General features: G+C 38.3%; 1 protein-coding gene across 5 annotated transcripts in view; it reads right to left on the bottom strand.

Moving 5' to 3' along the window:
• Positions 1–617: 617 nt before the first annotated feature.
• Positions 618–17,310, bottom strand: part of Pde9 (phosphodiesterase 9) — a 127,681-nt gene continuing 110,988 nt past the window's right edge. For all 5 annotated transcript variants that reach the window (XM_089079759.1, XM_011642036.3, XM_011642037.3 and 2 more), the window contains 4 exons: positions 5,846–6,083; positions 5,086–5,472; positions 4,743–4,994; positions 618–4,628 (listed from right to left, as the gene is read on the bottom strand). In XM_089079759.1, the coding sequence (XP_088935885.1) occupies positions 2,847–4,628; positions 4,743–4,994; positions 5,086–5,472; positions 5,846–6,083 (2,659 nt within the window). In that variant the 3' untranslated portion in view covers positions 618–2,846. The remainder of the gene's footprint in view (positions 4,629–4,742; positions 4,995–5,085; positions 5,473–5,845; positions 6,084–17,310) is intronic.

Genomic DNA, 17,310 nt, shown 5'->3' with positions numbered 1-17,310 from the left:
TTCAATAATTATTAAGTGTAAAAATATATTTGACGGTTAATTGTAAGTGAATAAAATGAATTTATTTTCTATCAACATCAAGCTCTTGTTTGAAGAAATGTATGTGTGATAAGAAATGTATGGAAGAAATAATTCTTCAGAAGTGAAACTTCTGAATGTTCTCTTTCATGTTATTTCCTCGTGAATGCTAATATTAACTCTAAAATGAAACTTTTTAAAAAATTGGTAACTTTGGTTAAACATTATCGTATACAAGTGAATCGATTAATTTTGGTATAAAGATATATTAGTAAATAAAGCGCGATAAAACACTGATTTTATTTCTTCAACGTTATCGTGAATACGAAGACCAGAATAGATTATGCGAACGAGTTTGAATGTATTTTATCTCGATAATTGACGACGATAATTGAAGAGAAATTCTAGTGAGACTAAAGATTCAATTGACGAGTAAAACAATGCCGTACAATACGGCTCGTTTGGCCCATTACACTTTTTATTTTATTCATTTTTATTTTTTTTCATTTTTATTATTTATAATTATTAAACACCGGAGAAGCAAGGATCAACATTTTGATATTCTTGTAAGTCTTTTTGTTTATATATATATATATATATATATATATATATATATATTAATTTTATTTTTAAATTTGCCGAATAAAAAATTCACAGTATTAACACGATTTTTATTTTTTCTTAGAGTTTAAAAAATTAAGATCGATTATATTTTATGACTTTATTCATGTATTATTTCCTGCCTGTGTCGTTATGCATTTAGTTCCATTTGGTTTAATCGATGAGTCCTGATTCTATGGCACGGTAAAAGAGAGAGAGAGGAAGATAGAAATAATCGTTTATCAAGTAATTGATCAATAATTGGCAGAATCGTTCGTTCGTTCTTTCGTTCGCTCGCTCGTTCGTTCGCTCGCTCGCTCGCTCGCTCATTTGCGCGCACATCAAGTTATTCTTTACGAAAACCATCACGCAAGATAAAATGCGCCCGGAAAGCAACTTTGCTTTGAAGACAATAACATAAGACTAGATTTCAACAATACATACGATGTTTAATCGCCATATAAACGTAGTTGATAAAGTATAAAAGTATAAACGACTAAACACGAAGAACAGGACTTCATATAAAAGTAATTACGTGCATTTATGGATATGTGTATGTGTATGTCAAGAATCCAAAATTATACATCTGAATTTTTATAATACAAATTAATCATACAGGAGGACTGTCGTCGAGAAAAAGTACCATTGAATTGCATGCTTTTCTTTCTCAAAATTGTTCCTCCTCGCCGTTTGATGTTCGAAGAAATGCTGAGAACGTTTCGCAAAAGTTCCGCCATTATCTTTCGAGAAATTTCAAACAGATCTTAACTCTCTAATTAATATGTCAGGGAGGAATTTAATCATTTTCCAAGTTGAATTGCACTTTAGTAACATAGCTGGATAAAAGATAGTCCGCGACGTGATTCTCCTAACGTTCTCCGAACTACCGATGAATCACAGAGATTTTCTACCGCGTGAATCGTCTCGATGAACGGAGCAATAATGAAGCATAATTATTCCGACAAATGACAAATCTACCCCATTTTCTCTTTTTGCCGTGGCAATTGTTTTTTATGAAACAAGAATAGTCTTTGTGACAGTGAAAATAGTCTGAGAATATCCTAGGGTTCGAGAATATATATATACACACACATTTCTCTCTCCCTCTCTCTCAGAATAATCTTGGAATAATCATGTATTTTCAGAAAACGATATTTTTAAAGAATTTAGAGAATATTCTCTGAAAATTCACAGGATCATTCACAGAATATTCTAAAAATAGTTTAGTAGAAAGTATTCTCTTACCTCACATTCTTGGTTACACAGTTCTTGAAACTTAATCGTACATTAATACGACAGAATCACGCTTACATATCTATTTGTTTGTCTTCTTCTTTTTTCATCTACTTAATAATTATCCACATGCTCGTGTACATTATAGATTTTTTTATATATATTCTTTATGTGCACGATGGATATATTTGTATATCCTTACGTCTTTGTGTACATCTGCACTTTGCATATATATATATATATAGTAACGGACAACATATTAATCATTACTCGTTAGGCTATTTTTTAATTGGACAATAAATAAAATAGTCTATATATATATATATATATATAGTGTACATCTCCTTTTGTATTCCACAGGCCGTAGATGTCCCTCGTAAATAAATGTATCTCGATCTCTGTGACTTCGATCGTCGTGACGTAAAACACTCAGAATCAATAACACGAAATTATGGTCTGAGGATCCCTCCGCAAGAAGAATTTAATTCGATCAAGAATTATATGAGGTATCTAATATTCTCTTGATAAATACTCGAGCAAAATACGTTCATTCAAATTGACCGTTAATATTATACGGAGAAATATTTAATTCGTATATTACATTGCGTGCGTTGCGATATTGATCGTTGCGAATTACTCGCGAGAATTTATGGTACATTTTATTTCGCAAAATAGATTTATTAAATATCATCGACGCGTTTCAATTGGAGCATTATCCATCGCAATTATCAATCCGATAATTAATAACACGTGAGATAATACTTGCGTTAGAAAATTTAAATCTCTTAAAAAATCTTTTAAAAATCATTTTATTAGTTTTTTTCGCGCGTTATAGACATGTTAGCAAGTATGCTCGGATTTTGATTCTAATTTAGCCTCTTTAAACATTGAACTTTCTTGCTCGAGTTTTAGCTGTTGCAGCAGAACAAGTTCTCAGGCCACCAGCCGCGGAGACTAAGCTTCTTATCAGAGGAATCCTCGACCACAAGGACGTATCACTTGATCTCCTCTCTGCTGGGCGACCTCGGTGGATGCGGCGACAGCGGCGTTTCATTCGGATGTCTCTTCGGCCGGAAACTGGCCGTTAATGAGGATATCCAACCACTTTGCGAACCGTGATCGTGCAAGGAATCGCTGTTGCTGTTGCTTCGAGTGCTGTCGATACTCATACCGGATTTAAATCGCGAGAATAGTCCAGGTGACGACTTCTTCGTCGTAGCAGGCGAGCAAAATACAGATTGCTTCTTCCGTGACTTGGACACTTCCTTGCAGAGCATCGAATCTAAGCTACCGTGAGGACGTTCTTCCGTCTTATTAGGATTCAAAGCACCCAATACTGCAGCCTCCGCTGCTTGCTTCGCCATTTTAGAAATATCCTCCATGCTAGCCGAACTTCTTCTGATCTCCACCTTACCGAGATCTTCTTCGATTTCGCAACAAGTATTGTCGGGATTGACTATAATCTCAGGATGTTGCTGTTTCTTTGGACGTACATCAATCTCCTGAAACTCAATGTCCAAAGCTTGTCGAGTCTTTTCCTTCATACTCTGCGATTTGCTCTCGGGATTCGACAAGTTTCTACGATGCTTGGAGAACGAGCGAGAACTGACTGCTGGCAAGGCCTCCAAAGAAGTAGACGATCTTTTTTCCTTGGCAAATACCGTCCGCCAGCTCTTACTCTTACCGTCTGCGGACTTTCGAACCTTTGGTAAAGTCATTGCCCTTTTGTCAACAGAAGAGAATTCCACTACAGTCGCGATAGCCGCCTTGCCGTCCACCGAGGACTTGACAAGATTGCAGCGCTTGCATATAAACAAAGAGTTGTTGTGTCTCGCAAAGGTTGTGGCAGAACTGCTACTAATCGAGTTGCTCTTGTTGAGCATCTTTGACGTGTGTTTCGGTTTCGGACTAGGCGAGTCCTTGGAGTCGAAGCTCATACTGATGCGGTCCGTAAAGTTCTTCAGTCGTGAGAGTAGAGATTTGTTATTCGGCCCAGTCTTGTCGTCGCAGCAACATCGCAGACCGATCGATTCCCGACTACTGTGCGCATCCCTGCGGCTGGATCTGTTCTCCTGATCGTTCTCTATAACATTGCTGGTTTTTCTCACGTTGTTCTTCGGCTGCAAGCGGGCCTCCGCCGCGACGACATTGCCGTTTCCCTCCGGTGTTTTACTCTCAATCTTGGCATCTACCGTTTCCTTCTCCATCTCTTCGAGAATGCGCGTACCCTCAGCAGACCTCGCGCTTACCGGCGAGCTCAGATCACTGCCAAGATTCTCGCCCCTGCTGCGTCTCCTCTCACGCTCATGATCTCGAATAGCCTTGGCCAGATCATGATTATGATAATCCAATGAAGACTTTTCTCGACTACCCTTTCGGCTGCCGGGGTAACTCTTCCGACCGGTGTTCGAACCGGTCAGCGTGCCCTCCGTGGATATCTTAAACTTGAGTGTCTTCTCGCTGATCTCCACTTCCGTGGCTGTCTCCGGATCGGAGCTCTCGACATTTTCCGCATCTTCCATCATCAGGTTCTCTGTGATATCTTCGTCGGTGGAACGTGAACGTGAGTGGATTGTCGTGGCGGACCTTTTGGAGCGCATGCTGTGCGACGACATAGATTTAACGACGGTAGACGAGTAACCACCGGTTGACGCGTTGCACGGAGCCGATTCTCCGACGTCCACAACACTCTTCCGATGATGACGCTCGTCCTTAGCCGCCTCGTTCAGCCTGCGATAATATTCCAGAGCTTCCCTGACTGGTTGAACTATGAGAGTCTGAAAAACAGAATTTCTTTTAGATTGATGTTGCATATGAAAATATTAACATCTTTTCTAATTACATATTTCTAATTACTATCTCAGATACGAATGGATTAGAAGGCAAAATACCTGCAGCTCAGGTAGAAGTTCGCCGAGAGCTTCGAAGAGAGGAAGAAGGACTAGGCCGATGAAGCTAACCTGGGAGGACGGCTTGGTCACTTTATCGCGATCCATGAAAGGCGTGACCGGAAGACCCTCGAGTTTCTCCGCGTCGCTCTGCTTGAAGAACTCTTGAAGCAACCTATCCAGCCACGGTTCCGCAACTTCCATCGGTCGTGCCTCGTTGCTTATGTCAGCCACTTTGATCAGGATCATGGATAACTATGAAGCGTTAATTAAGATGATTAAGATGATTCTCTTATTAACTCTTCCATTAAATACCTCATTAATTAATTAATCGCCGATAGATTACCAGATTTATATGCGCCTTGTTGGTGTAATCGAATTCGGGAGTGATGTCGGTGAATTGGCCGAGGATCTCGTTGTGCCGGGCCATGTCGGTTGCCAGGATACACCTTATGATGCCCTCGCGCACTATTCTGTACGTAGAATTGTCCAAAGACGCGAGGATATTGCACTCAGGCGCCTCCAGAACCCGGAATGCCACGGAGCAATGGTGATTCTCCAGGGGCGAGATATCGTTGTAGCGCAGCGCCAGCTCGGTCCGCGCGTTTATCTGGTAGATATTGTTATAGCCCGGATGGTCGAGATCGTGGCAGATACAGGAGACGATCAATATGAGAACCTCGAGATCGCCGATTTTCGACGGGAGATCCACCGCCCAAGCTATCGCGTACATCTGGATACAATCGGTTAGCAAATCACTGAGCTCGACAGTTCGATTCGATCTACAAGGCTACGAGACGTATTGCCATGTATGTATTTCAATTGATTGGGAAGTAATTTAGTTATATGTGCCGCACTATATCGCACAACAATGTAGTGTGTGTCAATTAATCCTGATAAGTATAATCAACATTAGCATCCCCCCCGTTTAATTAATACATAATTAATGCTCATCATCACTTTTAATATCAACATTTCCTCTCATATTAACACGTGATTATGATCGTGTAATTATAATATACGTTGCCATAACGTTGTATATAACCATTTATTTGCTCTTATGGAGAATCGTGCAAACTGAAGCGTTAGGAAGACGGTATATTCACCATTTGCGCGACGCAGAAGCAGTGCCTGAAATTGTGAAACGGCACTTCGTTGTAGTTATTGTAGACCTCATAGAGAAAATTCCTCAGGATCGGCAAGGGAATGTTGAATTTTTGAGGTAGGTCGAGCTCGACGAACATCGTCTGCAGCATCAGCAGCAGCTCCTCGTCTTCCCACTGTCGCGCGTCGAAGGCTGGCGAGCGTAACCACTCGCGAACGCTCGACGAGATCGATACGTCACTGAGAAACGATACAAAATGATATTTACAATCCCCTCCCTAACAGAGTGGCAATTTTTTATATTCGTAACGTGCGTGTTAACATTCGTGTGTGCGTGTGCGTGTGTGTGTGTGTGTGTGTGCGCGCGCGCGCGCGCAACAATTAACTCTAGCTAGTAATTAATTTAGACACATTTAATTAAGTTGTTCCATCAGATGAGATAATTTTCAGAAAATACCAATTAAGAAAAATTAATAATTGGCCACTATGACTGGTGATTATTAAATTAACACTTATCATTCTTTCATCAGCATCGCAATAATCATTTATGTTATCATTAGAATATTATTGTTAGTCGAGACAGTAATTTCTCCTACCTTATTCTAGTACAAGAGACGCTCGAGATAGATAGATTTAAGGGAAGGTGGGACTAAATTGTTAAACATACATGGAATACTGCGCTAAAATTGATCGATTTACCGTAAGGCCAAGCATCGGAGCGTTAATTACTGCGCGGAACTTCGCACTTCGTGTCGGCAATTGGTCACCCGGACACGTGGGATTAATTAGATTAATACGTCACTTTGGTAGAGAGTACTTTGGCCAGTAGCTCTTCGCTACTTTGATAGATAATGGGTTATCTGGTCGCGCTAAATCAACGTGGGCCTGACCTATGTTGCGGCGATTGAAATTGTATCGAACGAGACTATTTATTCATTAACATCACACGAAAACGCTATTACTTACATTGCTTCTTACAAGAATTAAGAAATATTTAAGAAGTGCGATTGTGCAGTTATAATTTGTAACAACGTAGTCGACTCTTTACATATTGAATTCACTAAAATCAATCGGATCGCAAAAATCGCACCGTGACGATGTAAGCGTATAATTATTTGTCTCTGTGTGACTTTGAAATAATATTTACATAATTACATATTCTCTCAGAGAGTGGCGTTTGGTGGATGTAATATCCATTCAAAAAGAGAACCGACGCATTAAAATTCGAAAGCTATAATTACGCTCATATTTCTTCGCTTTAAATTATTTTTTATCGCACTGACTTCTTGTTTCATTTGCATTTACCGTAGTAAATAAATTGTACAAATTTTTTGCTTCTCCCTATATTTTTTTGTCACTTTCGGCTTTCCTACAGAAATTTTTATGATTTTCCCACCTTGTGGGGAAGGCGATTAGCTCGTCGTAAGCATGAAACCGCACAATTTGCAGAGTCCCCGTAGAATGTAAACGATCGCACGACACGTAACATCATAATCAAAGCCGAAACATTTTCTTCGACAGTATCATCGCACGAACGATAGCTAAAAAAAAAAAAATAATGATCTTTAACAAAAAAAAAAAGAAAAGAAAATAATGATTTCGATAAAATAATGAAAGCGACAGGATAAATCGTGATTTTGAAATAAAATTTTTCACGAAGGATGCATGACGGATACACGGAGGATGTCCCAGAAGCATTTAAAGCCCTTTCGCGAAAAACGGTCGGAGACTGTAAAACGGAGAAGAACACCTTCACCGACGACGTAGAGATTGCCTATTTACTGACGACCGCTAATTGGCAATCCGCATTTAGCCGGCACGTCGAATCACGGCGCGATAATGCGCGCTTTGTGACGCGTACCCTATTATACACGCCCCAAACCGTGACGGGCCTTATTACCTAGATAACGGTAACTTAATAGCATTTCGCGGTAACGCGACAGAGGCCGACTAACCACCGCCGGAGAGGCCGTCACGGCGAACGGAAGCGGGCAGGAACCCGCGAGGTGAATGGAGGTGTTATGTGTGCATAGCGTCTCCGGTGTTTTCTTAAGTCGGGAATAGGCCGCGATCATTTCGCCGCGCTCTTTCATTTAACGCCTTTCAGTACGTCGGTACGTCTCGCATTTCTCCCTCAGACAGTTCCCCCTTTTGTGAGCGACGTATTACCGCAATAAATCTGTTAATTGCCGCCAAAATTATTGTGTATATTTTACCGCGATATTTACCAAGTGTATCACATTACAGTGATATCGTTATATCGTACAGGTACTCTTTGCGGGATTTCTTACATAATGATCTAATTCGATATAAATTTAAATCTTTAACAAATAAGTAATAATTGTAATTTAGGTATCGCGATTTGTCAAAGTAAAAATATGTTAAATTTAGTAAGAAAAATGAGAAAAAAAGACAAATTTCAATATATATTTTCAAGGAGATCAATCTCGATACACTCACGTAATCGGTTTCTCTGAAATATTTCGTAAGAATAGAAACTTGTGATGTTAGAAGGGTTGAACAAGGGGACAAGTTGGAAGAGGGAAAACGATTACGGCACGTGGGGGTTTTACAGCCTCGCCACGATGAGGAAGCCCGGCTCCAACTCCTTCCCGCTAAAGCCATAATCGTTTGCGAGGAATCGCTGGTAAATTACGGATAAACGAGAACCCGGCTTAATGCACCGTGCCGAATCGCCGCGAGTATAACGCTGCGGAGGAACAGAAATGCGTCTCGTCGCGAATGCGCGACCTAAACGGCACAATTTACATTTGTCGATGCGACGTGCGTGACTACCATTGGAGACGATCGAAGAAACAATCCAGAGACCCAGAGAAAACATTTCTAAATACAGTTATGGTTTATGGTTCGCTAAGATATAAGAATAGAAATTCTCAATAATTTTCCGTAATATAAAAAAAAGATTAAATATAATTTCCCAAAAATATCCCCTACAATTTCCCGTAACAAAAAAAAAAACAGATTAAATATAATTTTTGCAAAAATATCCTCAACAATTTCATGTAACAAAAAAATGGATTAAATATAATTTTCATATATAATTCATAAATCAAATATAATTTTCAGAAATAGCTTTATCAATTTTCCATAACAAAAAGAAACTAAATATAATTTTCATTTACATACATAATATTTTCACAGCATGCACTAAGTTGGGTAATTCTTAATAAGATAGTGTACAATTAACGAATAATTGAAATATGATTAAACTCAACTGTAATTAAAAACCGCAACATTCTCAAAACTTTAAAACGATCTTATATAATCTTGTAATCTCTTTTGACGTTATAAGAAAAGACATTGTAAACTTTAATTAAAAAAAAAAGAAATGGAAAGAAGGGAAAACTATCAAAATTGAAAGCAAATAAAAAATATACAAGCATTTTGCATTACTTGCCATTAATTTATGCAAGAAAAATTGTTATTAATATAAAAGCGGAATAATATTAGCAAAAATATAACGCGCTGGTGCAACTTGAAATACTTAGAGAATTAATACGTTCAAATTCTCTTACACGAATGCATCTACATAAGAATGCGAGGCAAAATAGAATCGAGCCTTTTAATCGAACCAAAATAACTTCATAGCGTGAAAGAGATCTTCAGGAGGCTTCCGGAAATCCTCTGTAGGCCCTTCTCTCAGCCTTCCCATTTGTTGATTTTTCTCCAAGAACTTTCTTCTGAACCGAAGATAAATTACAGAAGTTTAATTGGTGGTAAAGTTTAACGCGCTCGCGTCATCTGTAATCATGTTGTTACGCTTTGCGTGGCGTGAAATGTATGAAAGTTCCCGGATGAAAATTTACAACGCGCGGTGCCATTTGCGCGACATGCGGGGACATAATGGCGTTTAAGGGTTTATTGCATTATCCGCCATGCGATTCGCGCTCGTTGTCATTATTACATTCATTTTGATATTGATTCCCCCGGACATCCTAGTCAGCCGATAATCAGATTACGTGCCGCGTATGCAAATGAATCTCGCAATCGTGTAACAGCTCTTCGGGCGCGATGTTTTAAAACCTCCGAGCCAAATGAACCGCAAGTTTATCGCTTCACTTGCGTCACGCTACGCCCTATGAATATAAAGAAGAAAATTACGTTGCAAACACGACAAAAGGCACGCACACATACATATACACACGCGCGCGCACGCATACATATATATATATATGACATGCGATGCAGAAGGCTGTACCCCGCCACGTAATTATTTCGCCTAACATTTTTTTTAAATCACTCGTCTCGTATATTAAATCGGTGATTGGCGTACGTTCAAGTCTCGTTTAAGTCGCGCGCAGAACGACTTCAGAAATTACTGTCACTGCGTTATCGGAAAAAAGAAAATTTTTTTCTGTAATTACTGGAAGCGTGAATAAAAAATATATTATAAATTCATGTTTTACAGTGTCACTCTTACTGAGAAACGTGAAAATTAGCTTTAAAGCAATAAAATCTTCAAAGCTGTCGACATGGACCAAAGAGATAAAGAAAAGCTCGCGATTATAGGAGTCTATTGTGAAATAGATAGATCTTCTTAAATATCGGAGTTTCTTTACGGAGAAAAAGAGCTACACGGAGATGCGTTGAAAGCGTTCTCGTACAAAGGTCTCGTGATTTCTTCAGCCGAGCTCAGCTGCGTGATACGCGTACTCAACGTACGACGTGCTCCATAAAGTACTCCAACGTAGAGCCCTCGAGGGTGGAAGGTTAAAGTTCTTCAGGGTCTCTCTTTATAGCCGGACTTGCCCCGCATTAATGCACATGGCGTCACGCGCGCGTATTAAGGCGCTTTAAAAACACAGTCTTATTTGCTCGCGTTACATGCTGGCGACAGGCACCCCCCGGGAACTGTATAAAGGAGATACGGATTTTACGTAGCTGAATAACTGATTTTAATGGAGTGTCCTTAGAGAGCTCTCTTCAAAGCGGATAACGCGTTGGCTGCTTCATTAGAATGAATTATTCGCTCGTAACTATTTAGGAGAAAATTCGAAAACTGACCTTTTGAATTTACCGCAATTGAATATTAATAAATAATAAAATACACATAACACCCTCTTACTCTTATTTTACATTCTTTTTTTCAACTTTTTTCTTTTTATTTTTATTTTTATTTTTATTTTTGCTGAAAATGTTCGAAAAATGCTTTACCGTAAACACGATTTATTAAATTTCATTAAAAATTAACATTTTTCTGCGCTTAGCTCTTGTTTGCCTTGTTCTTTGTTTGTTGGTTCTTCTCTTTCCTTCATTTTTCTCCCTTATTTTTACGCTTAAATTGATTATCTGAAATGAATTTTCTTTTCGAGAAACGTGAAAAACGTTACTTAATTTCCTTAAAAATAACTCAAGAATTATCGAAGCAAGGTCAACATTTCCACAAGTGAGGCACAATTATACCGCCGCGATATCTCGTCGACGATCGACAAATTTGCGCTATCGGCGCCCAAGTTGACAGAATGACGCTTTTCGTTTTCAAGACGATATCGTAATATCGATTCGCGATCCACGGCGGCGTGTGGAAAGTCGAGTCTGAGTCTGTCCCGCGCGAGACGACAGTTATTCGCCACGCGAGCACGTTCGCGTTTAATTGCGTTTGCAAACGCACCCTCGGGCGAGTCAGCCCGGCGAGACATTTTGATGGACGGACGAGCGAGGTAAAGGACACGTTCTCTCGCATGTACGACGCTACCTTCTGCCTTGGCATGTGCAAGAAAGAAGCCTTGACGTCACGCCGGTAAAGGTCGAAGTGCCATCTTTGATCTTCGCTTTACTGGCCGGGCCTATTTTCTCTCCTCCTTCGTTCGTTCGCTCGCTCGGTCGAAAACGAAATTTTCATTACGGACCGCGCACACGGTGTGTGCCCTCGCACTTAGATATGCATCTTCAAAAGGCGTAAACACCGTAAATTGCCAAATATTTGCAATTCCGCCGTAATTCGCGCCGCGCAGTTTGTTAATTAGACCGCTGCTCTTCCAATTTCACGAATACGATCCGTTAATAGATCATGTAGAACAATTTTGCACGAATATTAGTACAGCAATTGTTATTATAATACCGCGAATGCAACACAATGGCTCGATTACTCACGTAACACGTAGCCAGAATAATATCTGCAATTTAATGCTTCGCAGCAATAAGCTTCATTTCAGAACAAATTTCAAGATATTTACCAGCGAACAATTGGACAATTAGGCAATTAAATTTTATGTCAATAAATTTCTGCCGCGGTAATATCGACCGGAATTCGTTGCGAATTCGAGTGCTGCTGTCAGAAAAAAAAAATGGCAAATACGAAATGCACAAACATTCGCGAACAGCCGGTGAAGTTTGCGTTAAAACGTGCCGATCCTTCTGCGAAGCACGGCATAAACAATTTAGAAACGATATATTCGAGACTTGTAAACACGCGATCCGTGTTGCAATCAAATGAAATCGGTAATTAATTGTCTAGGCGCGCTGGTGGGCTTAGCTCCGTCCGACGGATTGACGTTCGTTTAATTAAACGCCGTGGATTGTCTTCATCTGCAGGTAGATATTTAAGCCCGCGAAGCGAAGGAGTTCGCTCACGATGGAGTGCTAATTTCTGCATCATCGCCGTCGAGAGATAAAGTCGCGTTTGCGAAATACCGCGTTTCGAAATGTAACGTCGCGCTTACGACTCCGGGATCACTCGGGATATACCGGGATCGAAAATCGGTAATCTTGCCACGATACCGCAGTGAACGCACATTTTCCTTCTCGGCAAATAAATATTTGATCGCGAATCGCGATAGATAAAAAAATATCGCATAAAGTCCGAAAGCAAAAATGCGCCGTGCGAGGTAAGTCGTATTTAAAAACTAACAGATGGAACTAACGATGGAGAAAGAAAGATGCAAATAAGCAGATAATAAAATTATTCGGCTGACTGCGTGAAAATTCTCCGACCCGAATCCTCGCCGTCCTAAATTCGACGCGTTATTTCTGCTGCGCGACGGAATTTTCGTATCGTGCGTACAAACCGAAAATCATTGAAATCGAGCATAAAGGCGAGTTAAATGAAGAAAGTTTATATCGATACATTCGCATGGAAACTTGAAAACTCTTTTTTTTTTATTAAAATTCTTTTCCATAATCCCCTTAACATTAACTCTACAAATTATACATTCTGCAATAAGAGCAAGTTTAATAATTCATGATCTTACATGTAACGTTATAAATAAAAGAAAGAAAGAGGAGCGTAATAAATTAACTCCGACATAAAGCTTGTAAATAACAAACTTTATAAAAATAAAATTTTCGGTTACGCAAAAAATTAGTCTTAAATCAAGACTATTCATTTTCATATACAAATAAGAATGTTATGATCTTCATATACAAGATTTTGAGTTGAGTTGGCAAGGTAATACTTGCACCAATTCAATTCAAGATTAAAATTTTTCATCAAGAAGATTGCAATTTCGCTCAAGAACATTTATCTTGATTTAAGACAAATTTTTGTTTTTTTTTTATGCAAAGAAAATAAAAAATCCCAATCTATTCTCCAAGCTTTCGGCTTGGCGTAATCTTGAGAATTTCAGAATAACGGCAGCTCTCGTCGGGCAATTTGCGGGCCGTCGTACTTTACTCGCTTCGTTTTATTCGCCTCGGTGGCGAGACACGAGGCGCGAGGGATCGCGCCTCGTTGCCGGCCTACGAGCGCGATGCGTTTTGATATTCGATACGCGACAGCGGGATTGCATATTTCGCCGGACGCGGAATAAGCCGAACCGCGCGGAATGACCAGACGAGGAGGATGCAAAAGGCGTGGTTGTGGATGCGAGATGCGCGGCTCTGGGTAACAGCCGCGTTCCGAGGCATCCCGACGTGTCGTGGCACGCGGATACACGTGCCGCGTACGTTCCCTATTTTAAGACACCCGGAGGCTTGCCCTGCACCTCGTCACGTTTTACCACGTCACGGTCGCGCATCCCACCCGATGATGGCGATGATGATGATAATTCGCGGAAATTATTCGTCGGGAAAACTTCCCGCTTGCGCAACCGATCGACGCATCGCTATCTTGCGCTTTTCTTTGTTTTTGTTTACGGAAAAATCGAACGTGCGACGATCCTGTTCCCCGCGGCGTTCGGCTTCTCGATGTTATGACGGCCGCGACGAGGCGCAACGGGCGACTCGATAAACTGAAATATATTTCCAGAATTCAGAATGTGACAAAATTATAACCGGAGAGCGATCTAATTTTATATATATATATATATATATATATATATATATATATACGTAGTGGAGTACAAGGAAACGAGATTTTACTGACGAAGAAAACCGAGAAAAGTCTCTCGTTTCACGTTAAGAACGCAAATACGTGATAAGGACGGAATAAAAAATCCATACGATAATGTGACAATCTGTAATCAGGTTTTCATCACAACGCAAAATAAACTGTGCCATTATCGTGTATACTAATTCATCTCTTATCTCTTTCACGTAGAATGTAATTCGAAAGTAATTATGATGGTAATGCCATAAATGCTATTCATTCCTATTTATTTTTGTTCAAAAAAATGTATTTAAAAATGTAAAATTTATCATTGTGCACATATTTAACATTTTTATGTATAAAGCTGCTTAATATTAAATATACATATTACTTGCTATGATTGTAAATATACGAGTATATATTATATTATATATATTATATATATTATATTTTTCTTCAATTTACATTCATATTTGGAGTTATAATTTAAACGGTTTTTAAATTTTTTCTCTCTATAAAAAACTTGAATTCTCCAAATAAAATTTTAAAAAATAATTTGTTTTTTAAATAATTTAAAGAGGAAAAGAAAAGGAGAATAGAGTTTAGATATTTTTTATAAAAATACATACCTTAAATTTAATTTATATAATTAAATATTAGTTTCTGAGAAATATTTAATTGTAAAATACCGTAAGTGGAAATATCGAATAACGTTAAATGGAAAAAAATCGGAGCAAAAGGTGCAAAATGAAATAAATTATAATCAAATTAATAACAGCTGCAGAGATCTCTCGGAAAATGCATTCGAATACAAGTAACTCGTAATTAGAGATGTAAAATACACGTTCGTCGATTATTTGCGAGTCCATAAGCCATAAAGGATTTAATTGTTTCTATTACGATTCTCGCGAAATTAAATATTGGAATTCCCTATGAGACTCATTAACGCTTTATAAGTTGTGTGAATTTTATTGCGTATTTGTTAAATGGCATTCAGACGCATATTCACGCGTCCGTGACTCTTACCTCGCCAAATCCACGTTCAATATCGAAAAGTCGCGTGCAACGTTGTATGATTCGGTCAGTATTAACGTAATACGTTATTTCGTTTCACAGTTATTCTAGCTGAAGAAAATTCTATAACGACAAAATGGCTCGTATTCCGCGTCGTTACTTATGCGCATATTTTATTTTCATCTTACGTTACACCGAATGCATCCTTTTTGTTAAAACTTAAAAAACCAGATGATCATATGAAATGATAATAACGTTGCCAACGTCAATACATGACTTAAATTAGATCAAGTCTAAGCAATCGAAATGATCAATGAAACGGCTTTAATGATTGAATTGATTCGACTTCGGTATCTAGTTAGTGATGGATTTTTTTCTACTATTCAAATCCGATATTCTTTTATTCCTGTCATTGTCCATTGTTATACAATAACTATTCACATTCAAATTCTTTCGAATCTGCTTTGTGCTTCAAAATTATATTAGCGCGAAACATCACTAGCGAACATCTAATATAAATTTCCTTTACAAAGATCATTCCTATCGTAATAAATTCTGAGTACTTTTTTTTTGTAAAACAAAAAATAACATGTTTCATCTAAATTTAAGCTTCAAAGAATTATTCTTTTAATAATATCTACAAAATGTGCAGTATGTGCAAATGTACAAATATAAAAAAAACTATAATTATGCGTTAATATTCATATTTTCATCGTAGGTAATGTAATTTTCCCATACAAGAGAGAAGATAATAAAAAAGATATATGTATTTAAAATACATTTATTGTAAAATTTTTGCAGAAATGTTACTCTCATTTTTCAGCTTTCCAAGGCATATTATATTTTTAGAAAATATTTTTTCATTTCAATAAATCTCTGCCGAATGAATTGAAATTAGAAACGTCAGTCATTATAAGTCGCTCGTTATTGGTTCACTTAATGAAACGTTTGACGGCGCAAGCTCGATACGTCAGCTTTATCTGGGATTTATTAGTCGCGGTATACCGTGATAGCGGTCTGTAAGGGCAGATTTCGCCCTTTTCCGGAGAGATTCATCAGTCCACGCTCGCACCATCGTAGATCAATCAACTTTTATGATCCGCCTTTCGGCTCTTATTTGCGATGCGTCACCCGGTTCTCGATCATACCGATCTCGCAATATCGACGTAATGTACTTTGACGTGTGAGAAAACACCGTTGAACTGTATGGAAGAAGAATGCGGAACACGAAAATTTTAATCATTAATCCGAATCGCGTCACTTCCGTTTAAGCTCGCGGAAAATTAAAGGGAAAAAGCTTTCTCATATCTCTCATATCTCGCGATATAAAATTCACGCTGAAATATTCCACCGCGATTAATAACGCGTGTTCACCGCAATCCATATTTTATTAAACGTATTTCGCATTGTACAGCCCCCTATTTAAGATATTACGACGCGTAAGTCCAAATCCATTTTTAATTAAAAAAATTTTTAATTAAAAAAGATATATCTAAGATATAATATTGAATAAAGCGAATATTCATAAACTAGGAGAATAGAGATAGTCAGCGTCCTGGTAGTTTGCGTGACGGAACGTGAACTTCACGTAGCGTCAGGGAGAGATTGATTGTTTATCTTTGACGTCACTTCAAAGGGAACTAATCGATACTTTATTCTCAGCAATCTGCCCCTGATATTTCGTTGCATGGTTAATCGATATTTTACTCCCAGCGAATTGTTTATCCCTAATTTTCCGATAATTGTCTCTCGTAAATTCTCCATACTTTCTACATCGCTTCATAATTAATTTCCACACCGCATCCTTTGATCTCCGACGTTCAACGTGGCAAATTAAGCCATCAATAGATGCTTTATTGACTGAGAACTTCAATAGAGGATATTTCAATAGCAATTGCGATATGGCTTTATCATTATTATAGCTTGTTTATCCTCTATCTCTCGTTCGCTTTATAATAAATGAATCCCAACGATTGTACCATACGAATGTAAATAAATATTAACGCATTGTATATTATCTAGAAACGCTATAAATGAGAAATTAATAATTAATTATCAATTATTAATTTAATTATTACAATTTCTCTTTGGAAAATTCGTCGGCTAACCGAAAGACTAACGAGTAATCACACAGTAACAATCATCAATATTATATCAGTTTAATTAACACATTGGATATTTTCTTCT

Source organism: Pogonomyrmex barbatus, unplaced genomic scaffold, assembly GCF_055798465.1.
Source record: "Pogonomyrmex barbatus isolate J1 unplaced genomic scaffold, ASM5579846v1 scaffold3, whole genome shotgun sequence".
Taxonomy (NCBI): domain Eukaryota; kingdom Metazoa; phylum Arthropoda; class Insecta; order Hymenoptera; family Formicidae; genus Pogonomyrmex; species Pogonomyrmex barbatus.
Note: the sequence above shows the minus strand (reverse complement) of the source record. Positions and strands in the feature narration are given on the sequence as shown.